The sequence below is a fragment of the Staurois parvus genome, unplaced genomic scaffold (genome assembly GCF_062004578.1).
Source record: "Staurois parvus isolate SC_StPar_1 unplaced genomic scaffold, SC_StPar_1.0 ptg000315l, whole genome shotgun sequence".
NCBI classification, from domain to species: Eukaryota; Metazoa; Chordata; class Amphibia; order Anura; family Ranidae; genus Staurois; species Staurois parvus.
The window spans coordinates 177,952-203,972 of record NW_028318111.1 but is presented as its reverse complement, the minus strand read 5'-3'; the positions used below and the strand labels follow the sequence as shown (position 1 = coordinate 203,972).

The 26,021-nt window shown below is 44.0% G+C and overlaps 1 protein-coding gene across 2 annotated transcripts in view; it reads left to right on the top strand.

The window, feature by feature from the left end:
• PRKAG3 (protein kinase AMP-activated non-catalytic subunit gamma 3) overlaps positions 1-20,688 on the top strand; it is a 70,074-nt gene extending 49,386 nt beyond the window's left edge. The window contains exons 10-13 of one of the 2 annotated variants that reach the window (XR_016313614.1): positions 5,887-5,924; positions 6,725-6,871; positions 11,780-11,955; positions 17,926-20,688. Coding sequence is in view for 1 of the 2 variants with exons in the window: in XM_089683562.1 (XP_089539688.1) it covers positions 5,887-5,924; positions 6,725-6,871; positions 11,780-11,873; positions 17,926-17,948 (302 nt within the window). In the remaining variant the exon portion in view is untranslated. The remainder of the gene's footprint in view (positions 1-5,886; positions 5,925-6,724; positions 6,872-11,779; positions 11,956-17,925) is intronic. The other variant, XM_089683562.1, reaches the window with a different exon arrangement.
• Positions 20,689-26,021: the final 5,333 nt, after the last annotated feature.

Sequence of the window (26,021 nt, the reverse complement as noted above, 5' to 3'; positions counted from 1 at the left end):
GTTGTAGATATACAGCTATGAGGCTGTAGGTGCAGGGGTGCCTAGGCAAACTCACATACCAGGAACTGCATGTTTATTTTTCATGGGGGGGAATTAGGAACAAAATATAAAGATTTCAGGATACTTCTTAGGCACTGTTAACATGTTTTCTATAAAATAGCAAATCTTTGATCAATTTTCCATTTTTTTCAGTTCAAATCTGCAAAGTTTGGTTATCTGCTTTAGGTTGCTCTACTTTGAACATCACTAAAGTTCTGTTCTCCTATTATTACCACTGTTTCCCTAGTCTTTTCCATTTCTCTATATGAATAGTGCTGTTCACATCTAAGCTGACTGCATAAAAATGGGACTGATAAAAAAACAATGGAGAACCACCTGCGCTACCCTAATTAAACTATTGTTCTAGGAATGGCTTGCCACTGACACCTGGCTGTACACCTGGATAGAATGGGATCAAAAGTAGAACAAAATTGGTGCTGCGCTCCCACACTTGTACTTATATAAATAATTAAATCAAAATGAGGTTTCAATTACACCCCTAGTGAATCCTCCTGTGTATGATTATCACAAACTCAGTTCTTCATATTACATAGTACATGTTTGTGATTTCACCCTGTTTAGAAACACAAGTGGGTTTATGTACAGTTGCAAGAAAAAGTATGTGAACCCCTTGGGATTACATGGAGTTTTGCATGAATTGGGCATAAAATGTGTTCTGAACGTCATCTAAGTCACAACAATAGAAGAACACAGTCTGCTGAACATAATACTACACAAACATTAGATGTTGCCATGGTTTAATTGCACATAACATGTAAACATTCACAGTGCAGGGAGGAAAAAGTATGCGAGGCCCTAGCTTAATGACTTCTCCCAGAGCTAATTGGAGCCAGGAGTGAGTCAACCTTGACTCCAATCAGTGTGATGATATTGGATGTGTTGCTGACAGCTGTCCTGCCCTTAAAAAACACACACCTGTTTTGGGTTTACTGGTTTCAAGAAGCACTGTCTGATGTGAACCATGCCTCGCAGAAAAGAGCTCTCAGAAGACCTTTGATCAAGAATTGTTGACTTGTATGAAGCTGGAAAGGGTTACAAAAGTATCTCCAAAAGCCTTGATGTTCATGTGTCCACGGTAAGACAGACTGTCTACAAATGGAGAAAGTTTAGCACTGTTGCTACTCTCCCTAGGCGTGGTCGTCCTGTAAAAATGACTGCAAGAGCACAGCGCAGAATGCTGCATGAGGTAAAGAAGAATTCCAGAGTGTCAGCTAAAGACCTACAGAAATCTCTGGCACATGCTAACATTTTTGTGGACACATCTACAATAAGGAAAACATTAAACAAGAATGGAGTACATGGGAGGACACCACGGAGGAAGCCATTGCTGTCCAAAAAGAATATTGCAGCACATTTGAAGTTTGCAAAAGAGCACCTGGATGTTCCACAGCACTACTGGCAAAATATACTGTGGACAGATGAAACCAAGATTGAGTTGTTTGGGAAGAACACACAACACTATGTGTGGAGAAAAAAAGGCCCAGCACATCAACATCAAAACCTCATCCCCACTGTGAAACATGGCGGAGGGAGCATCATGGTTTGGGGCTGCTTTGCTGCCTCAGGGCCTGGATGGATTGTTGTCATTGATGGGAAAATGAATTCCAGAGTTTATCAAGACATTTTGCAGGAAAACGTACGACCATCTGTCCGCCAACTGAAGCTCCGCAGAGGATGGGTGATGCAACAGGACAATGACCCAAAGCATACAAGTAATTCAACAAAACAATGGCTGCAACAGCACAGAATACGCCTTCTGGAGTGGCCCAGTCAGAGTCCTGACCTCAACCCGATTGAAATGCTGTGGCATGACCTTAAGAGAGCGATTCACACCAGACATCCCAAGAATATTGCTACACTGAAACAGTTTTGTGAAGAGGAGTGGTCCAAAATGACTCCAGATCGTTGTGCAGGTCTGATCTGCAACTACAGGAAACGTTTGGTTGAGGTTATTGCTGCCAAAGGAGGGTCAACCAGTTATTAAGTCCAAAGGTTCACATACTTTTTCCTCCCTGCACTGTGAATGTTTACATGTTATGTGCAATTAAACCATGGCAACATCTAATGTTTGTGTAGTATTATGTTCAGCAGACTGTGTTCTTCTATTGTTGTGACTTGGATGACGTTCAGAGCACATTTTATGCCCAATTCATGCAAAACTCCACGTAATCCCAAGGGGTTCACATACTTTTTCTTGCAATTGTATTGTGTTTTTATGTGTTTTGCACATTTATTTTTTGTTTCATATGGTTTATCAAACATCATTGTATAAGATTGTATAATAATATGAAGAATTGAGTTTGTGATAATTATACACAGGAGCAGGGGTGGTCTGACAACTCATGGGGCCCCCGGGCAATAGGGGATCATTGGGCCCCTGTGTCCTTGCCCAAACTCAAAAAAGCCTATGAAAAAGGTACCAAGGGCATCTCATGGGGCCCCCTACTGACCCCTGGCCCTTGGTCAGTGCCCGAGTTTCCAAATGGTCAGTCCTCCCCTGCACAGGAGGATTCACTAGGGGTGTAATTGAAACCTCATTTTGATTTAATAATTTATATAAGTACAAGTGTGGGAGCGCTGCACCAATTTTGTTATAACAATGGGACTGTTGGCAGTATTCTTTATTCTATACAATAAAAGACCACAACTCTTATTGTTTGGTGCTAACTTGGCTGCGGCCATTTTATTATTGGTGTAAAAAACATTCTTTATAACAACTCTTTATTTTTACGTATTAGCTTACTAATAAGTGTAAAACATTTTTAATCTTACTCAAAACCCCCAGCATAGTCACTACGACTCCAGCCGTACTTATGAACAAGCAATATGTCCAAAGTGAATTATGTGCAATAATGAAATGTACAGCGTCCCTCATAGGAATGAACCCCATTGCTCTCTTCCTCAAAATGTGAAGTCTATACCAATACTCATCACCAGCAGGACTCATACCTATCAAATGTTTGGAAACTTTTAGGAACTAAAGAAGATGGTGACTGCAGCTTCTCTCAGATGATTTGGGCCACCTGTGTATTCACTTGGACGGGAGGCTGCTGCTAGCAGGGGGACCTTTATCCAGATGTGTATAATAGCTCTCATAGAGGTTCCTCATAGGAGGCAGTCCAGATTGTGCTCTGCAGGTGCCATTGCAGCTGAAGCCTTTGATCATGGCTCCCAATTTCTCACGCGTGAACTGCGAGATTCGACTTATCACCTCGTGGAGGGGTCCAGATCATCTGAGGATTATTTAAAAGGTGGAATTTGCCATTAATATTTTTAAGCAGTTTTTTTTTTAAAGTAGCGTAATGTTTGACATGTCCTGATTTTTATTCTCCTGCAGTACATTTCATGCAGTATGTATCTTGTAATGCCTGACATGGTGTTGTTGCTTCACTTATCTCAGATCACCATGTACAAATCCCCCCCCCCCCCCCAGAAAAAAACATTTTGCACTAAAAGCCTAAAAGTAAAGTATTGAAGATGAACTCCAGGCATGATATATTTTTTCACAGTTCCAGCTTGGACTGGGGTAATATTTTATTTATATATATATATATATATATATATATATATATATATATATATATACCTGGCCATAACCCTGGAAATCCCTGAAGTCTCCTAGATTGTAAGCTCTCAGGATCAGGCCCTCCTAGCCCTCTTGTATTGAACTGTATTGTTCATAAATCCTGTATAATAATAATAATAATAATGATGATAATATATAAATCCTGTATAATAATAATATATAAATCCTGTATAATAATAATATACAAATCCTGTATAATAATAATATAAATCCTGTATAATAATAATATACAAATCCTGTATAATAATAATATAAATCCTGTATAATAATAATAATAATAATATATAAATCCTGTATAATAATAATAATATATAAATCCTGTATAATAATAATAATATAAATCCTGTATAATAATATAAATCCTGTATAATAATAATAATATATAAATCCTGTATAATAATAATATAAATTCTGTATAATAATAATAATATAAATCCTGTATAATAATATAAATCCTGTATAATAATAATAATAATATAAATCCTGTATAATAATAATATAAATTCTGTATAATAATAATAATATAAATCCTGTATAATAATAATAATATAAATCCTGTATAATAATATAAATCCTGTATAATAATAATAATATAAAGCCTGTATAATAATAATAATATATAAATCCTGTATAATAATAATAATAATATAAATCCTGTATAATAATAATAATAATATAAATCCTGTATAATAATAATAATATAAATCCTGTATAATAATAATAATAATATAAATCCTGTATAATAATAATAATAATATAAATCCTGTATAATAATGTATAATAATAATAAATGAACACAACACTTACCAACCATACTCATTAACTATACAGCTTTTTGCAATGAACATACTTACACATTCTACTATCATTTAATATGATACTTCCCAATAATATTGGCCGCGACGAAAATGGGCGGGTAGGAGGGGAGCACCACAGAGATGCCTCCCTGGTTTCTGTTTTTTTTTTCTATTAACGGACCCCCTTTTATAGCCCTCTTTTCTCTCCAATTCTTCTCTCCATTGGTCACTTTTCTTCCAGGAATGTCTAGGCATAGTGGGGGGCTAAAAACTCCCAATTTCTGGAATCTTCCCCATTATATAATATACCCTGGGGAGGAGCTTAACACTGTCCAGTTGTAGTGGGGGGGGCTATACTTTGTGGGGACTTGAAACTTTATTTTCCCTGCCACAGTCTCAATGGGGGCCCTATTAATTCCCACTTTTCCTTTCCTATTCTGGGAAAATAGATCATATCATGACAGTTGTAATGCCTGGGATAGTTAGTAATCACTACTAAATTGTAAAATTCGGGGGGAGCGTTATATTTCCCAATAAAAAGTGCTATTTTATTTACCAAGGAGTGCTGGAAAGTAACAGAAGGCATCATATGGTGCCTGCTATAAAAATGTTACCTTTGTGTAAAGAAGTATAAAAAAGCTTTTAAGCGGAACTCCAAGCTAAACCTCTTTTTTCCTTAGGCCCCTTTCACATGGGCGGACCAATCAGACCCTCCGTAATCCTCTATGGAGCAACGGATGTAAACGGACTTGTGTCCTTCTACACCTGTCTACATCGGGTCCTGTAAGCGAAAAACAAACAGATACGGATACCTTCCCCATCCGTCTAGCAGATTGGATCGGGTGGCAGTCGGGTGTTAACGGACAGGCAATCCGATTACATGCGACCGCCCATAGAGGACCGCGGGCTGTGTCTGCCTCCGCTCTGCATAAGCAGTCCACCCTGTGAGAAAGGGGATGGGTTTCCACTGCTATCCGTGTCCCTGTCATGGAGATTTCCCTGTTCCAGAGACAGAAGAGGAATAAAATCTCTGCCAAGAAATCTCCCCCTAGCCATTCTGGCGGTGGACATCTTGAATAAGGTCAGATGATTCATGTAGCATTTACTTCCTGGAATCCATCTGCCCTTAGATTAGGTATGCAGGCAGGAAGGTGTGTTCAGCTCAGAAACCCCCCCCCTCTCCCCTCCTGAAGACTCCTGGGATGTATGACATCATTTTGGCCTAGGCCAAACACAAGGAAGTAACTGAGCAAATGTAAACAACAAGTCAAATAATTTCCTGTTAATTTACTAATGCTAGTATCATAAGGATTAAAAATAGTCAATGTTGATTGAGAGAGTGAAGTTCCACTTTAAACTGCAAACTTTCTGCAATGTCCATTTATATTGCATGTCTTCTCTGTGTTTCTTGTGTTTTTAACCCCATTTTATTTTACTTTTCAGGGCAAGTTGTTGGTCTGTACTCCAGATTCGACGTCATAGTGAGTACATTAATATCAATTACCTAAACAGGGGCGGACTGACAACTCATGGGGCCCCGGGCAATAGAGGATCATGGGGCCCCTGTGTCCTTGCCCAAACTCAAAAAAGCCTTTGAAAAAGGTACCAGGGGCATCTCATGGGGCCCCCTACTGACCCTGGGCCCTCGGGCAGTGCCCGAGTTTCCAAATGGTCAGTCCGCCCCTGTACCTAAAAGTGTTTCAGAGAGCCAGATGCTGAGGGCCACTATGAGCTCTGAGGAAGAAAGCTCTCCTTGGCCCCCTCTTCCCTGCCAATTGAAAACTGGTTCCAAATGTCAAATAATGCCAAATTTCAAACAAATTTAATGACAATCACAGTATATGCATGCGATAAAATAAAATAAGCTTGTAACAGTAATAAAGTTGAAATATTATGATGCAATTTGTGGACAGGAAAATGTTCATGGAGCTATTTGGTTCATCTACATTCTGGCCGATTGGCTTAAGTGCATTCTGCTGTTTCATAAATCAGATTTTATCTGAATAGGCACGAACAGCCATCCTGAGTTGCTTAGCCAATACAGCCTTGTCTTTGAGTTCAGACCTTTTTGTTCATGAATGGTTGAACAGAAGAAAAAAAAAGAGTCGATTTCCTATCCACACATACGAGGTGGATTGGGGAATGTTCCCCACTTGGCCTTTGTATTCTGACATGGGGGGAAACTTTCCCGCCATTAGAATGTACTGCTCAGCGCTGCTGGCTATCAACTTTATTTTGTTTTATTTTTTTTCCTCAGTCTATGATTTGTTTTATATTTCAGCACTTGGCAGCACAAAAGATCTATAACAACCTGGACATAACAGTGGGCGAGGCTTTACGGCGGCGCAGCTTGTGCCTAGAAGGTGTCCTGATGTGTTACCCGCATGAGACCCTGGAGACAGTGATAGACCGCATAGTAAAGGAGCAGGTACTGAATGTAATGCTAAACTGTATGCGTTCCCTCTGCAGACAATACTTTCTCAGGGTAAAAAAAAAATAGTCATGGCTGTCCTTCAATGGAGAAAACAGTTCCAAAGGCGCCTCTTCTTGTGGTGTCTGTATGTATGAGGCCTTCAAGTAGAACTAAACCCATTCACTGATGTCTCGTATACCTTTAACCTGCTAATGTACACTATATATCTAAACATTTGTGGGCACCTATTACTTCTATATGAGTTTGTTGGACAACCCATTTCAAAACCATTGGCGTTAATATAAAGTTGGCCACTTCACAGTTACACAGTGTGTCCTTGGGAATTTGTGTCCGTGGCACAAAAAAAAATTGTGAGGTCAGGTACTGGTTTTTAAGTTCATCCCAATAGAGTTTTGTAGGGTTTTAGTCAGGGCTCTGTGAAGGCCACTCAAGTTCCTCCACCAGATTTGTTGGACATCACAATTCAAAACCATAAGCATTACTATGATGTTTTCCACTCCGTTGCAGCTAAAACAGCCTCCTCTCTTCTGGTAAGTCTTTCCATAAGATTTTGGAGTGTTTCTGTGGGAATTTGTGCCCATTCTGCCAAAGCAGCATTTGTGAGGTCAGGTTGGATCAGTGTTTGTTCATCCCAAAGGTGTTCAGTAGAGTTGAGGTCAGGGCTCTGTGAAGGCCACTCACGTTTCTCCACCCAATTTTTTGGACATCCCATTTCAAAACCAAATATGAAGTTGGCCAATTCACAGTTACACAGTGTGTCTTTGGGAATCTGTGTTCATTGCATCAAAAAAAAAAAAAATTGTTCTTCCCAATAGAGTCTTGTAGGGTTCTTGTCAGGGCTCTGTGAAGGTCACTCAAGTTCCTCCACCAGATTTGTTGGACATCACAATTCAAAACCATAAGCATTAATTTGACGTTTTCCACTCCGTTGCAGCTAAAACAGCCTCCTCTCTTCTGGGAAGTCTTTACACAAGATTTTGGAGTGTTTCTGGGGCAGCATTTTTGAGGTCAGGTTGGATCAGTGTTCCTGTTCATCCCAAAGGTGTTCAGTAGGGTTTAGGTCAGGGCTCTGTGCATCCACTTGAGTTTCTCCACACCAAACTCACCAAACCGTGTCTTTATGGAGATGATGGTTGAGAAAACATTGCTTGTTCCATTTCATCCCAAAGGTGTTCAGTAGAGTTGGGGTCAGGGCTTTGTGAAAGTCACTCGAGTTTCTCCACACCACACTCATCAAATCATGTCTTTATGGAGCTGGTTTGTACACAGGGACACAGGCGTAACAGAACAGAGTCTTCCCCAAACCGTTCTGCACAATTGTCTAAAGTGTCTTTGCATGCTGTAGCCTTACCTTTTGAAGGAGTACCCCATGCTTTTGGCCATATTGTGTAAGTTCATAAGTGGTTTTTAATCTTTTTTTTATATGCCTGACTGGTGATCCTGCCATGAAGGACATGGGACAGGCACTTCCTGACATGTGGTGACATCTTTTTGTTGTGCTCTTGTATTGTCACCATGTTGTTACATGGAACCCTACGAGTTACACCCCTGACAGTTTCTCTTCTGTCAGATACTCATCATTCTCTGTTGTGCCCATTATAACCAGCTCCTACCATCCCTGATAAATGTGTATTTATATTATATTACTGAAAGTAAAACAAGAGGAACTGGAACACCCAAACACTTAGGTGTTATAGGTGACAAGATTATCAGGAACATCCAAACACTTGGTGGACAGGAGTAGAGTCAGGAATTGTCAAGGAGTATTCAACACACCATATACTGTAACTAAAAAAAATACTTGTAGGCTGACTAACCTTTTAGTGTAGTTGTGTGTAAAAAAAAAAAAAAAGTAAATGGAAAGGTGAATACCAAAGAATTTATCAATGCAAGAAAGTGGCACATCCTGTTATTTTTCTTTGTCTTTGTCAAGGCAAAATGCCTCCAGGTCATTCATTGGTCGTCTTGCATGAACCGCACATTTGATATCTCCCCAGAGTGGCTCAATGACATTAAGGTCAGGAGATTGTGATGGCCACTCCAGAACATTCACCTTGTTCTGCTGTAACCACTGGAGGGACAACTTGGCTGTAACCACTAAAAGGACAACATTGTCCTGCTGGAAAGTCCCAAGAACGTGCCATGCTTACCTTTTGTGCCGAAGAATGCAAATTTGTCTGCCAGTATTTCCTGTTAACATGCTGCATTCATCTTGCCATCAATTTTCACAAGATTGCCTGTGCCTTTAGAGTTCACAACCCCCCCAAAATAAAAACATCAGTGATCCACCAACATGCTTCACAGTGGTGATGGTATTCTTGTCGCTGTTGACCCCTCTCCAAAAACAGCACTTATGGTTGTGACCATAAAGCTCTATTTTGGTCTCATTACTCCAGATTACAGTGTGCCAGAAGCTGTGAGACCTATCAAGGTGTTGTCAGGAATATTGTAACCGGGCTTTTTTGTGGCATTGGTGCAGTAAAAGCTTCTTTCTGGCAACTTAACCATGTAGCTAATTTTTGTTCAAGTATTGTCATATTGTGTTCCTTGAAACAACCACACCATCGTCTTCTAGAGCAGCCTGTATTTCTCTTGCATTTACCTGGGGGGTTTTCTTTGTGTCCTGAACAATTCTTCTGGCAGTTGTGGCTGCAATCTTTCTTGGTCTACCTGTTCTTGGCTTGGCATCCAGAGATTCCCGAATTTTCCACTTCTTAGTACTGACTGGCATATTCAAGGCTTTGGACATCTTTTTATACCCTTTTCCATCTTTATAAAGTTCCATTACCTTGTTACGCATTTCTTTTCACAGTTCTTTTCTGCTTCCCATGGTTCAGAGCCTGCTCAATGCATTCGTGTGGGAGCTAAAAAACTGACTGACTAATTTAAAAAGCCATAGATGTGGGAAATTAACCTTTAACTGCCATTTTAACCTGAGTATTTCACCTTGTGTGTCTGTACCAAGGCCAAACATTCCAGAGGATGGAAACTTTTTATCCGGGCCATTTGGGTGATTTCTGTTATCATTTTGATTTAAAAAGGAGCCAAACAACTATGTGATAACAAATGGCTTCATATGATCACTATCCTTAACCACCTCCCGCCCGCCACATAGTCCAATTACGGGCGCAAGGTTGTTCTCTCGTTCTGGGAGGCGGTCATATGATGTCCTCCTATTCTCACCGCGCATGCGCGGCTCAGGGAGTGCGCAGCGCGGCGATCGGCGGTGCGCTGTGTCCCTCGGACACAGCGGATCACCGATCACGGAAAGAGCCGAAGATGTCGGCTCGGTCATGTGATCAGCTGTGTCCAATCACAGCTGATCACATGTAAACAGGGAAATGCCGGTTATGGGCATTTCTCTCCTCTCGAGCTGTCACGCTGATGGAGGAGAGGAGAGCCGGTAATCAGCATTCCTCGGAGGGGACATGTGCACTGATCATCAGGGCACTGATGATCAGTGTGCCCTGATGATCAGTGTAGCCCCAGCAGTGCCACCTGTCAAAGTCCATCAGTGCCCGCTATCAGTTCCCATCAGTGCCATGTGCCAGTGCCTATCAGTGCCACATATCAGTGCATACCAGTGCACATCAATGCCACATATCAGTGCCCATCTTAGCTGCCTTTCAGTGTCATCCATTAGTGCCAGTCACTGCCACCTATCAATGCCAATCAGTGCCCCCTATCAATGCCAATCAGTGCCACCTATCAGTGCTGCCAATCAGTGCCACCTATCAGTGCCAGTCAGTGCCGCCTATCAGTGTGCATCAGTGCCAGTCAGTGCCGCCTATCAGTGCCAGCCAGTGCCGCCTATCAGTGCCAGTCAGTGCTGCCTAACAGTGCCATATATCAGTGCCATGTATCAGTGCTGTCTTTCAGTGCCTATGAGTGATGCCTGTCAATGCCCATCAGTGCCACCTACCAGTGCCTCCTCATCAGTGCCCATCAGTGCCACCTATGAGTGTCCATCAGTGCAGCCTATCAGTGCCCATCACTGCAGCATCATTAGCGCACATCAGTGAAGGAGAAAAATCACTTATTTACAAAATTTTATAACAAACACTAAGAAAAATTTTTTTTTTTCAAAATTTTCAGTGGTTTTTGGTTTGTTTAAGAAAATATAAAAAACCCAGAGGTGATTAAATACCACCAAAAGAAGGCTCTATCTGTCTCAAAAAAATGATAAAAATTTCATATGGGTACAGTATTGCATGACCGCGCAATTGTCATTCAAAGTGTGACAGCGCTGAAAGCTGGAAATTGGCCTGGGCAGGAAGGGGGTATAGGTGCCCTGTAGGCAGGAAGGGGGTAGAAGTGTCCTGTAGGCAGGAAGGGGGTATAAGTGTCCTGTAGGCAGGAAGGGGGTATAAGTGCCCTGTAGGCAGGAAGGGGGTATAAGTGCCCTGTAGGCAGGAAGGGGGTAGAAGTGCCCTGTAGGCAGGAAGGGGGTAGAAGTGTCCTGTAGGCAGGAAGGGGGTATAAGTGCCCTGTAGGCAGGAAGGGGGTATAAGTGCCCTGTAGGCAGGAAGGGGGTATAAGTGCCCTGTAGGCAGGAAGGGGGTAGAAGTGTCCTGTAGGCAGGAAGGGGGTAGAAGTGCCCTGTAGGCAGGAAGGGGGTAGAAGTGCCCTGTAGGCGAGGGGTTAAATAAAGGACAGTTTTTTGGTACAATCAGTTATATTTTCTATTTCAATGCCACATATTTCACCATTTATGCCGGGTTATACAAACGTTTGAGCACAGCTGTAGCCATTTACTTGCCATGTGCACACTTTGCTGTGGATCTGACGGTAGCTGATCAATGTCCACAGAACTTAGATGAACTATTATATCAGGTCAGGTGAGTTCAATAACCGGTTTTCCATTTTACGTCTATTTAACTCTTGAATCTCCTTTCATGTCAGGTTCATCGGTTTGTACTGGTGGATGAAGAACGCCGACCCCGTGGAATTGTGTCACTGTCAGACATCCTTCAGGCCCTGGTTTTAACCCCCGCAGGTATTGATGCCCTTAATTCCTAACCCTGGGAAGGCTCTTTTCTACCTTCACCCTGCACCTCCTCCTCCTCTCTAAGGCTCAGGTATGCAGGAGAACAGTGTGAGAATTGTCTGCACAGCTGAAACCTGCACTTTGTACCCAGACCTCTTATGCCACCTCCGAGGCTTTTTGTGCCTTGCCTAAGTTTTTTGCTTTCCTCTGCTGCTCTGAGGTGTCCTGGGTTCAACTGCTCCCCTACCACAAACACGCAACTGTCTTGTTTTACTTCTCTGTCTATTGTAAACGTAATCCTACCAATAGACATTGGGCAGAATGTGTGAGTAATGCATGCCCTGTATTGTCTCCCTGTAAAGACATCTATATAAATGTCCAGGTCTCGACCAAGGTGGAAAGTAGCCTGGGCATATATAGAGTGGCAGCCATGTTTGTGACCCCTGCCAGAACAACATTGCAAAGTCAGCAAATATTTCAGCAGGACAGATGGTAACAATGTATCTCTATTGCTTCTGATAAATGATTGGCCAAGTGAAGGCTTTGACGGCAGGACTAATACATACTAAACACCACATGGAAGCTCAAATAATCTCCCTGAAGATCTGGTATGGGAAAAAAGAAGAGGTTGTCACTCTGATGTATGGTCTAGTTTGATTTGTATTCATTACTTTGATATAGAGCCATGGGCAATGCGTTTCAGGCTCTAAAGTCCCTCTTCATCAGGGCTTGTAAGATTTGACACTGCATAGGTGATTGGATGAAATGATGGAATCAGGGGTGGACTGCCAACTCATGGGGCCCCTGTGTCCTTGCCCAAACTCAAAAAAGCCTATGAAAAAGGTACCGGGGCATCTCATGGGGCCCTCTACTGACCCCCGGCCCTTGGGCAGTGCCCGAGTTTCTAAATGGTCAGTCCACCCCTGGATGGAATACATAGGTTCGACTTGTAAACTCAATTAAAAGGCTTGCCCAGGTCACTGGTGTCGCAGCTAGCCCAGCAAAATGAGCAAAGCCTTCTAAATACATAAACTCTTACAAGCTCTGAAAGGGGACCTCCTTTACCCCTAGAACTTGTTGGCAATATCTCTTTATCCTTGTAATGAATGAAAATTTAATTGGACCATCCATCGTAGCTTAGTGCGCTCTCCTTTTATATCATGTATGCCCCGAATACCCTTTTCCAGGTCTGTTGGGTTCTGCTGAGCTCGTGTTCTGGATCTCTTGGATTTGAGTGAGCTGCTTTTAGACCAAACCTTCGCACCAAACTCCATTTAAAGTGCCTACTCAGACCAAGATCCAGCGCCCCATCAATACGCCTTCTTTTCTGATGCTCTGAGCTTCATCAATTCATTGGCACATTCTAGAACTGTTTGAAAGCCAGTCTAGGGTGAAACTGAACCTGTGGCCAGGCTATGAACAGTCAAGTACTTACAGTGAAGGAAGTAAGTATTTGATCCCCTGCTGATGTTGAATGTTCGCCCCTCACAAAGACATGATCAGTCTAAAAATCGAATGTTCGGTGTATTGTAACACAGAGACAGAATAGCAAGAAAAAAATTCAGCAGAAATGCATGTCTAACAAATGATGCACTGATCTGCATGTTCATGGGGGAAATAAGTATTTGATCCCCTTCACAAAACATGACTTAGTACTTGGTGGCAAATCCCTTGTTGGCAATCACAGAGATCACACGTTTCCTGGAGTTGGCCCCCAGGTTTGCACACATCTCAGGAGGGATTTTGGCCCACTCCTCTTGGCAGATCCTCTCCAAGTCAGGGGCAGACTGACCATTTGGAAACTCGGGCACTGCCCGAGGGCCCGGGGTCAGTAGGGGGCCCCAGGAGATGCCCATGGTACCTTTTTCATAGGTTTTTTTGGAGTTTGGGCAAGGACACAGGGGCCCCATGATCCCCTATTGCCAGGGGGCCCCATGAGTTATCAGTCCGCTCCTGCTCCAAGTCATTAAGGTTTGGTGGCTGACGTTTGGCAACTTGAACTTCTGCTCCCTCCACACATGGAGGACATGGTGGAGAGTTTGGAATCTGATGGTTTGATCTCTCCTGTGGACAGGTGCCTTTTATACAGGTAACAAAATTAGATTAGCAGCACTCCCTTTAAGAGACTGCTTCTAATCTCAGCTTGTTACCTGTATGAAAGACACCTGGTAGCCAGAAATCCTGCTGAATGATTGGGGATCAAATACTTATTTCCCTCATGAACATGCAAATCAGTCATCATTTGTTAGACATGCATTTCTGTTTCATTTTTTGTTGCTATTCTGTCTCTCAGTGTTACAATACACCGAACATTCGATTTTTGATAAATTTCTTTGTGAGTGGGCAAACATTCAAAATCAGCCGGGGAGCAAATACTTATTTCCTTCACTGTACATATTGTTGACAATCAGCAAATAAGCTGTAAAGCGAGCCCTTCATGACCTTTGTAGCTGCAGACACTGTGGAGTAATTAATCCTTACGTTTCACAGCAGATGACCGAAATTATTCCAGCTCTGCTCCCCCTCCCAGAAATCCTGCTCTCTTTTTACATGATATTGGATGCTGGAACACTGCTGAGTCAGCTGGGGGAGGAATCAGGGTGAGCTGAGCTATAGACACAATACTGGGAGGGAGGTAAGCAGGGGAAGCTAACCCTGATAGGAGGGGGGGAGAGCAAGGTAAGCCGAACTGCAGAGTCAGTGCTGGGAAAAGGGATCAGGATAAGCTCAGTTGCTGAGATACTGATGGGAGGAGGGGGGGGAGGTAAGGTGAATTGCTGAGTCAGTACTTGGAAGGAAGTTGAGCTGAACTTCTGAATCACTGCTGGGAGGGGGAACAGAGGGAACTGAGCTGCAGCATCAATGCAGGCAGGAGGGAGCAGGGTGTGCTAAGCTGCTGAGTGCCTTTGCTGTATCAGCATTAGGCATCGAATAATGGGAGTAAAACCCATTGTCGCCTTCAGCATTCATTGATTGATGCATCATAACCCCTAAAATGACTACATTCAGAGTAGTTTAGAATCAGCCCCCAAAACCCAGAAACATTGTTATCGTTCGCTGCACTGCATGCAACGTTTAGTGTTGGCGCACCCTGTAAACCCTGCATCCCTCAGTGATGACATCATCTCTATATGTCACACTGAAATGTTTTTGTTTTTTTTTGCTTTCTGGAATAATTTCCTGGCTTCTGAGAGTTTTTAAGAGGAATGTATAGTTGTTGTGTATATGATTTCTTTCTTTATCATCATCAGGACCAAGATGATAAAAACTGTTTTTAGTCACAAAAAATGAATTGTCGCATGTTAACCTTATGCAATCTTCTATTCATCCACCAGGTGGAGCTCTGGTCTTCTTTTCACATTATTGGCATGATTACTTTTTGCTGTGCTGAATGAAGACTGAATTTAATGAGTCCTTAGAGCAGTGACTCTTCTGTTATCTGGAGCTCAGTTTGAGGCTTTAGGCTGCATTCACACTTGAGCGCTTTGTAACTTGAAGCTTCAAAAATGCTCAAACTTAAAAAATCAATTGTTCTCTATGGTGTCTGTTTGCCTGATTAGGTGTGAACAGGCACCAGAGAGAACAATTGTTTTTTTTAGGTTGAGCTTTTTTGGAGCTTCCAGCTTCAAGCTACAAAATACTCAAGTGTGAATGCAGCCTTAATCAGACAAAGGGAGCTGCAAAGCAAGATTCTCTACTGTACTGACTATTTAATTAACAGATAGTGATATGGGAATCCTTAAGCTGGCTGTAGACGGTTCGAATCTCTGCTGATTTAGCAGGGACAAGCTAAGATTGGAACCGTCTATTGGACATATTCATTGTACCCAATCTGGTTGTTTTACGACTTGGGTACAACCAGTCTGTCTGATTTTTCATGCAATTATTGCCAGCAGCTATAGCAATGAAGCAGCTGGAAGCCGCTTCTCCTCCTCTCCCTCCTGCGGCTTACAGCTGCTTCATTGAAAGCCATACAGGGAGATCTCTGCTTGTCACTGTCCCCACCACCGCTCCTCCCACACACCCCTAGTCCCGGCACTGCTCGCCCCCACCTCATTTCCACTCGCCCAATGTGAGCGGGCGAGAGGAAATTTTGAGGGGTGTGTGTGTGTGTGTGTATATATATAATATTTTTTTTTTTTTTTTGCTACACAAAGATTGTACACAAAGAATAAAAAAAAAATCTAAAACAGCTTAAAACATAGGCTCACATCGATGTGGGTGATGCCACTGCGGTACCTGCATCGTGCCCATGCAAATCGTGGCCCGCACAGGTGTGAACCTAGCCCTAAAGTAGACACGTTAGTAACTTCACAAACATGAATAAATTCCAGCATCAGTTTTTCGTAAAAAGTTCCAATTTATCATTCCAGTCCACTGGTTTTGCTTGGGCTGAGATGTTGCCATCAATCTGCTGCGCACAAGAGGAAGCATTTCCTCAGTCTCCCCTCCCCCAGTGATTAGACGGCAACATTGTAACTTTGTGGCAAGTCACAAGCAGGGGCGGACTGACAACTCAAGGGGCCCTCCGGCAATAGGGGATCATGGGGCCCCTGTGTCCTTGCCCAAACTCAAAAAAGCCCATGAAAAAGGTACCAGGGGCATCTCATGGGGCCCCCTACTGACCCCGGGCCCTCGGGCAGTGCCCGAGTTTCCAAATGGTCAGTCCGCCCCTTTGCCATAGACTTCTGTTATATCTTGCAGGTGTAGTGCACTTCCTGAAAGTGCACCAAAAATCCTGCATTCTGAGTTTTGCACTCCTGTAACCTATTTTCAGCCAACAGCGGTCCAGGATGGGGAAAGATCCTGACTCCCAGAGTCTGGTTGCGGCATCTGGCTCGGCACCTCAGCGATCTGCTGAGAGGCTGAGCCAGCCGCTCCCTTCCCCTTCATATCCCAGTGCTCCAGTGAGCTCCAGGGGGAGCAGAGCAGAGAGCGGTGACTGACAGTTACCGCTCTCTGCTTAGAGCGGCGGTGAGAACTCGGTGATCAGTGGCCATGTGCTCGCTGAGTTTTCACACTTAGAGCCGGTGGGGGACAGATGCAGCATCCACCTAGTTAAGTATAATTGGGGAAGAAACTATAAGTCCATACTTCTCTTTTTTTTGAACATTCTTTATTTATAAAGCTTTTTCACAGAACAAACATACAACAATAAGGCAAGTAGGTAGATCCAGATACATAAAAAATCCAATTGCCATCCCCAAAAACAGCATAGTGTACTACACTGGGCCGAGAGTCATTGCAGAGTCAGTCCGCCCCTGGTCACAAGGTGAGAGGCCGCAGCAGGGGGCTGATCTGTGCCATTCATAAAGATAGCCAAGTCCTTTACAGGCACCATGATTGGTGTTAATGTCCAGGAAGTAGAGGGGCTACTGTGATGTCTGTGAGAGATAATTAATATTTGAAAGTGTTACATTTACATTAGTTAGGGGTGTATTTATAAAAGAATTTGCATAGCTATCCATCTATTGAAACTGCTGGTACACACTGCATTATTAAGGAGCGATAGGATGGATGGCAGGGGCGAACTGACCATTTGGAAACTCAGGCACTGCCCGACGGCCTGGGGTCAGTAGGGGGCCCCATGAGATTCCCCTGGTACCTTTCTCATAGGCTTTTTTGAGTTTGGGCAAGGACACAGGGGCCCCATGATCCCCTATTGCCCGGAGGCCCCATGAGTTGTCAGTCCGCCCCTGGGATGGAGCTAAGGGTTATAGGAAATAAATACTTATTTCCTATGTCTAGTGGCTATAATGTGGTATTTTCCCTAAACCATGTTTTTATGAATGAATAACATTCGACATGTAGAGGAAATAGCCTGACAACATTCAATTTTGCCCCGTTCGCACAGAACAAGTAAGCAGCAGTTTTGCTGAACTAAAAGCAAATAGGTCATTATTTTTATGAATACTCCCTTTAGTATGCATGCACTTATCATAAAAATATATATGACGCTAATTCCACTTTAGGAAAAAAAATGAAAATGAAATTGACCAAAGACAAGTCAGCCATTTCCCATGACTGTGCATCACACTCTCTTTTCTTTTTTATTTTCCAGGTATAGACCGCAATACTTTGTGACAGATCCGCCAGAGCAGCGATCGGACAATTGTCGCTCTGGGCTGTTGATAGGGATTTCTGGGGCTTAGGGGAAAATGAGAAATTCCCTGGAGAGGCTGGGATGGTCGAGTCAGAAATCCGAATCACTTGGAAGGAGCGGTACATTTCATGTTGATGGCCCAGAGATGCCTCCTTATTTATTTAACTCAAGGTTATTGTCTTGAGCTTCTCAAAAAAACGATCCAGCCAATCAGTGACTGCGGATCAAGTTTTGGAACGTGGAGGGGATGTTATTAGGATAAACACTGCGGACGTTGGGAACTGAACTTGGTCGTTCTTTAAATCTAGACATTGTGGAGTTGTGTCCATGCCTCTGCCCTATGGATTATGTCACCGGAGTTAGAGCGGGACTGGCCACTGGGAGACATGGATGTCCATGGATGTCTGTCTGCAGATACAGCGCGTTGTTTACATTGGGAATACCCACATGGCTCATTTACTGGCTTTAAGAATTTATATTTTAGGGCTCCATGTACACGGGGCGTTTGGGAAAACTCTTCTGAACGATGGAAACTGACTGCTGGAAAACGTAGGTTAAAAAATGTCAGTTTAGCCGCGTTTATGCGCGTTTGCGTTTAGAAGCGTATTTAAAAGATAACCTCAGGAGACCTTCCCAAATGCCCAGAATAAACTGAAAAACAGTAAAAAGTTAACTATTTCAGACATTTTGAGAGAAATAGAGGGAGCAGAAGCAGAGAGAGCAGTATGTGTTGAGATTAGCTGTCTTTTCTGGTTGTATTCACTATGGATCCCATCATTTGTTTATTTCAGGTACTTATATAGCGCCGTCAATTTACGCAGCGCTTTACATATATATTGTACATTCACATCAGTCCCTAACCCTCAAGGGGCGTACAATCTAAGGTCCCTAACTCACATTCATACATACACATATTAGGGACAATTTAGAAAAGAACCAATTAACCTACCAGCATGTCTTTTGGAGTGTGGGAGGAAACCGAAGTCCCCGGAGAAAACCCACGCAGTCACAGGGAGAACATGCAAACTCCAGGCAGGTGGTGCCATGATTGGGATTCGAACCAACGACGCTAGTACTGCCAGGTGGAAGTGCTAACCATTTAGCCACTGTGCTGCCCAAAACATCTATGTAGGCTGCAATATGTAACAGTTTTGTTCTTGGGTATCAATCTGTTAAAGTGGCTGTAAACCCTTACATATACCCAGTGAAGTGACAGGTGACACAGAGATAATCCTCCTACATAAGTTGTGCCTTCTCTTCGCTACATTGGTTCAAAGTCCAGAATTTATAAAGCTTGTCTGAGAGTTCAGAAAAAAGGGGGTGGAGAGCTGAAATTACACACAGCAGAGCTCAGGGAGGAGAGTTCTGATAGCTGATTGAAAGAAGGGACAGACCCCCCCCCCCCCCTCCTCCACACAGCTCACAGGAACCTAGCTGAGGCTGTCAACGTGCAGGAGCTCCTCCCCCTGTCACCATTTTTCTCTTGGTGTCAGGAAAACCTGTCAGAAGTGACTCATCCTGATAGCAGAGGAACAAGGTAGCAGACAAAAATGACACTTAGTGCTCTGGATAGAGGCAAGTACATACTACAGAGGGATATGCTTTCTTCATATCATATCTGAGGTTGACAACCACTTTAAATAAATAAGCTGGAAGTCTCCTGCAAGAAAAGAGTTGTTGTAATCAGGGGCGGACTGACAACTCATGGGGCCCCCGGGCAATAGGGGATCATGGGGCCCCTGTGTCCTTGCCCAAACTCAAAAAAGCCTGTGAAAAAGGTACTAGGGGCATCTCATGGGGCCCCCTACTGACCCCGGGCCCTCGGGCAGTGCCCAAGTTTCCAAATGCTCAGTCTGCCCCTGGTTGTAATCAGCTCTCTAGTGGCCTGTGTCTTCTACCTCCCCCTACCCCTTCCAGCACTGCAGCCCCTGTTCGGCAATGTCGAATGCATGTATCCCCTGTGATGCACCTTCGACCTCTACATCAGTTTTTATGTCGATTTCAATGAATCAGCTGGGACAGCTAAACTGCATACAGGATAAAGAAGAGATCCTTCCGGAGTGTTGTTTGTGCTTCTATACAGGGGCGGACTGACCATTCGAGCACTCGGGCACTGCCCAAGGGCCCGGGGTCAGTAGGGGGCCCCATGAAATGCCCCTGGTACCTTTTTCATAGGCTTTTTTGAGTGTGGGCAAGGACACAGGGGCCCCATGATCCCCTGTTGCTCGGGGGCCCCATGAGTTGCCGCCCCTGCTTCTATAAGCCCTTTCAAACATCTATAGAAAAACATGTACTGAGTTTTCGAAGAATGGTTGCATATGTCCCCTTGGAGCCAGATTTCGGCAGAACCAGCCAAGAACCAGTGGAAAGCTACATACAAGCCAATGCAGTTACCTGAAGGTGGAATCCCCCTTTAATAGAGCCAGTGTTGTAGAGAATATATACCAAGGCATGGACCTGACTGGCATATCGGAGTCGTCTGTGGATACCAATACACAGACTGTATGTTAGGATTTAGTCTTCCATTGCATAGATGTCTATTGCCAGTGCTGAATAGGTTAGGGTTGTGTGTCTATTGATCAGTACGCTGATACCTCATCTGACCCTACAGACTGGGGGGTGACTTTTATTTTTTTTAATCTCTGGATCATATTGCTGATGTTTAGGTATTTCTCTTTTTTCGTTCTGTTTGCCAACAGTGTGCCACCAGTAGAAGTAGAAGCTGGATGTCTTTTTTTTCATACAGACCTTTTTTTTTAATACTTTCGCATTGAACACCAGGTTTCCTGTGACTTTAAATAGTTTGTCCGGGCCAAGCTGGCCCAAGTGAACGAATTCCTTTACTAATCTATGTAAAGCACTGTCAGCACTGTATAAAGTGTATGCAGGGCCGGGACAAGGAGTGGGCACGAGGGGCGGTTGCCCTGGGCACTGTGGTATCATGTGAAGTAGGGGGGCACCACAAGGAGATTGGGGGGGGGGATTTGTGTCGGGAGGGGATGGCAGGGGGTAAAAATTGTTTCAAGAGGGGAAATTTGGGGAGGTGTGCTGGGGGGGAGGGGATTTGTCCTAGTAGGGATAATTGGGGGATATTTTTGCTAGGAGGGGAAATTTGGGGGGGGGATTTGTGTTGGGAAGGGCAATTTGGAGGAATGGCAGGGGCAAGGAGCGGGCAGGAGGGGCAGTTGCCCTGGGCACTGTGGTATCATGTGAAGTAGGGTGGCACCACGAGGAGATTGGGTGGGGGGGAATTGGAGGGGATGGCAGGGGGTAAAAATTGTTTTAAGAGGGGAAATTTGGGGAGGTGTGCTGGGGGGGATTTGTACTAGTAGGGATAATTGGGGGATATTTGTGCTAGGAGAGGAAATTTGAGGGGGGGATTTGTTCTGGGGCATATAAGGAGAGAGAGAATTTGAGATGGGGGGGTAAAGATTTGTGCTGGGAGGGGAAATTTCAGTGGGGGGGGGGATTTGTAATGGGAGGAGGGTGATGTAATGCTCAGGTGGGTAAGCATGCAGATTAGTGCATGATTTTTTGGGGGGAGGGGATTTTTGCTGACACATAATGTTCATACATCTTGGGGGATGTAATTTGGCAAGTTGGCTCTGGGCTCTAGATGATCTTGTCCCAGCACTGAGTATCAGTGTACAGTGCTGTGTTCCGGCAGCAGTACAGGAACTTCCTGTCCTGTTCCCGAAACAAAATCGAGTCAGGCTGAGCCATCTACAAGAAGCCTAGTATTTTTTATGAATGAATACAAAGCTTCCTCTGATTGGTTGAGGTGGAGAAAGGAGTGGATGACGTCTCTTTCTCCACCTCAGCCAGTCAGAGGAAGCCCTGTATTCATTCATCAAATTATAAGGCTTCCTGTGAATGGCTGAGCAGATTTTGTTCCAGGAATAGGACGTGAAGTTTCTGTGCCCAAATATATCTATATAGTCCTCCCGTGCTCAGAATGTCAATTGATGAAGAAATAACAAAGGAGTAGCCCACACCTGGCCATGAAACAGCTTTTGATTCAATTTTCCAATTGCTTTTGGTCCCTTGAAAAAGGGGGGATGGCTACTCTTAAGAGCTGTAATTCCTAAACCCTTCCTCCAATTTGGATGTACATACCCTCAAATTAAACCTGAGACTGTGCACTTTCAGCCCATATCCATTATAGAACTATAGATTGAATATGTTTTGGTAAAAAGCTGAACAAAACTAAAATTGTGCCTGTGTCCAAATATATATGGACCTAACCGTATATACCTCTCAAACATAACCCATAAAAACAATTAAAACTGAACTCCGGTCAAAATATCCAGATGAAATGCATATAAGAGCTGTTTTACCAATTTCTGTCTATCCAGTCCCTAGATTTACACAGCTCTGCCATAAAACAGTCATGGTATTCAGGGCAATAGAGCTTTGGCTTCCCTGGAGTACCACAAGCATGGGACCCAGTATGCCCTGGATTAGCATCATTAGTGGCCATGGTGTGGGCAGGCCAGCCTCCAGCACCATACCATCCAATGACATTCTAGAGGCAGGACACTTGGTGACACTTGTTCCTATGGTGTTGGTGGCCGGCCAGCACCGTGGCAGTGCATGATCAGGCAGGGGGGTTTCAGACCTGACCCCAGAATTCAAGAGAGGATGAAAGTCCACCTCCTCTAAACCTGCGCCACCTTCCATCCTCAGCCATGCTGCTGAAGCCAAATGGTAGACCTCTGATGTGAACAGGGGACTGTGTGATTGGTTGGGGAGCTCTGTGATGGGGGACTGTGTGATTGGTGGGTTCTGGGATGGGGAACTGTTTAATTGGGGAGGGGGCTCTGTGATGGGGGGACTGTGTGATTGGTGGGCTCCGTGATGGGGAGACTGTGTGATTGGGGGCTCTGTGATGAGGGGGACTGTGTGATTGGTGGGCTCTTTGATGGGGGACTATGTGATTGGTGGGCTCTGCGTTGGGCAGACTGTGTGTTTGGTGGGCTCTGTGATGTGAAGACTGTGCGATTGGGAGGCTCTGTGATGGGGGGACTGTGTGATTGAAGGCTCTGTGATGGGGGGGACTGTGCGATTGAAGGCTCTGTGATGGGGGGACTGTGCGATTAGAAGGCTCTGTGATGGGGGACTATGTGATTGGTGTGCTCTGTGATATGGAGACTGTATGGTTGGTGGGTTCTGTGATGGGACTGTGTGATTGGTGGGCTCTATGATGGGGTGACTCTGTGATTGGTGCACTCTGTTATGAGGGATTGTGTGATTGGTGCCCTCTGTTATGGGGGATTGTGTGATTGGTGGGCTCTTTGATGGGGAGACTGTGTGATTGGTGCCCTCTGTTATGGGGGATTGTGTGATTGGTGGGCTCTATGATGAGGAGACTGTGTGATTGGTGCCCTCTGTAATGGGGGACTGTGTGATTGGTGGGTTCTGTGATGGGGTAACTATGTGATCAGGGGGGGAAGAAGACTATGTGATGGGGACTGTGTGATTGGCGGGCTCTGTTAAGGGGGGCTGTGTCATAGGAGACTGTGTGTTTGGTGGGCTCTGTGATGGAGAGACTGTGATTGGGAGGCTCTGTGATGGGGAGACTGCGTGATTGGTGGTCTCTGTTATGGGGGGGGGACTATGTGATTGGTGGGCTCTGTGATGGGGGGACTCTGTGATTGTAGACTCTGTGATTGGGGGCTCTGTGATGGGGGACTGTGATTAGGGGGCTCTGTGATTGGTGGGTTCTCTGATGGGGGGGGGGGGCAATGTGACTGAGGGCCTCTGATGTGATGAAAGGATTCTGAGATGGGTGTACCCTGCCCATAGGAGGACCCTAATGTTATGTGGGGTTCTCACGTATAGGGGGGCATCTGATGTATAGGGAGGTCTCTGATGAAATGGGGAGACTGTAATGAGATGGGCAGACTGATGTTAATTTTGTCACGGTGGTTGCCTGCATCTTCCCAGGCTCAGGTTTCCCATTGAGAAGTAACATTTACATTTTTTGTACTGGGGTGCCTTGGGATTTTGAATACTTTTAAAGGGTGCCACCACTGAAAAATGGTTGAGAAGCTCTGGTATAGACAGTCCTAGTGGAAGTATCCTATTCTCCCAATTCAAGTAACCCCCAAAATGTTGGCATAAAGTAGACCATAACTCAAAAAATATAATGTAACAGTCCTAGAGCAATGTCTATTAAAATGTGATGAAACTCAACGAAAAAAAAAAAAAAAAAAGAAAGTCTCATGGAACAAGTATACCTGCGTGTATGCAGAGGCCCGACAATAATAAAGGGAGGTCAAATACAGTATTTCACCAATGGTAGCGTGGCTATTCGTGTTTTTTTAATTGCTGTCGGTGCCTTCCTGCCATAATTGCAACCTTCCCCGCATTTCATGTCCTGGTGGGAGTCTTTCCCCAGTGGGATCACAGACATAAGTAATTACTTGACTCACTCTATATAAAACAAAAAAATATGGCTAGAGTTGTGCTTTAATATAAATGCACTTTATTCTTTTATGTATCTGTCCACCTGAAATAAGGATTTGGTTAGAGAATGTTGTGTTGACCTTCCAACCAACCAACCAACAAACCAACCAACCAACGCCATATATCGCTTGGAATATCAGATATGCCAGAGATATATCAAATATATATGTTCTGTTCTGTTCCTGTCCACCTAGGAGTTTTGGGTGTTCTTGCCCACCTTTGTGTGTCCCAACTTCTCCTGCTACATTCAATGCAGTATGAAATAAATAATCCAGGCAGGATGGTGGGAAACCCTCATAATACGCACAATAGGTGTGCAGATCCGGGAACTCAACTCAGAGATCTCATCAGCAGAATTACTGAGGGGTCATACAGAGGGGTCCTGTCATAGTCACAACCTTGCCCGTATTTCATGTCCTGGTGGGATCACAGATATAAGTAATTGCTTGACTCGCTCTAAATAAAACAAAAAAATGGCTAGAGTTGTGCTTTAATATACATGCACTTTCTTCTTTTATGTATCTGTCCACCTGAAATAAAGATTTGATTAGAGAATGTTGTGTTGACCTACCAACCAACCAACCAACCAACCAACGCCGTATATCGCTTGGAATATCAGATATGCCCAACTACTATTCTGTTCCTGTCCACCTAGGAGTTTTGGGTATTCTTGCCCACCTTTGTATGTCCCCACTCCTCCTTCTACATCCTATACAGTATGATCCAGGCAGGATGGTGGGAAACCCTCATAATACGCACAATAGGTGTGCAGATCTGGGAACTCAACTCAGAGATCTCATCAGCAGAATTACCGAGAGGTCATACAGAGGGGTCCTGTCATAGTCACAACCTTGCCCGTATTTCATGTCCTGGTGGGATCACAGACATAAGTAATTGCTTGACTCGCTCTATATAAAACAAAAAAAAATGGCTAGAGTTGTGCTTTAATATAAATGCACTTTCTTCTTTTATGTATCTGTCCACCTAAAATAAGGATTTGGTTAGAGAATGTTGTGTTGACCTACCAACCAACCAACCAACCAACCAACCAACGCCATATATCGCTTGGAATATCAGATATGCCCAACTACTGTTCTGTTCCTGTCCACCTAGGAGTTTTGGGTGTTCTTGCCCACCTTTGTGTGTCCCAACGTCTCCTGCTACATTCTATACAGTATGATCCAGGCAGGATGGTGGGAAACCCTCATAATACGCACAATAGGTGTGCAGATCTGGGAACTCAACTCAGAGATCTCATCAGCAGAATTACCGAGGGGTCATACAGAGGGGTCCTGTCATAGTCACAACCTTGCCCGTATTTCATGTCCTGGTGGGAGCCTTTCCCCAGTGGGATCACAGACATAAGTAATTACTTGACTCGCTCTAAATAAAACAAAAAAAATGGCTAGAGTTGTGCTTTAATATACATGCACTTTCTTCTTTTATGTATCTGTCCACCTAAAATAAGGATTTGGTTAGAGAATGTTGTGTTGACCTACCAACCAACCAACCAACCAACCAACGCCATATATCGCTTGGAATATCAGATATGCCCAACTACTGTTCTGTTCCTGTCCACCTAGGAG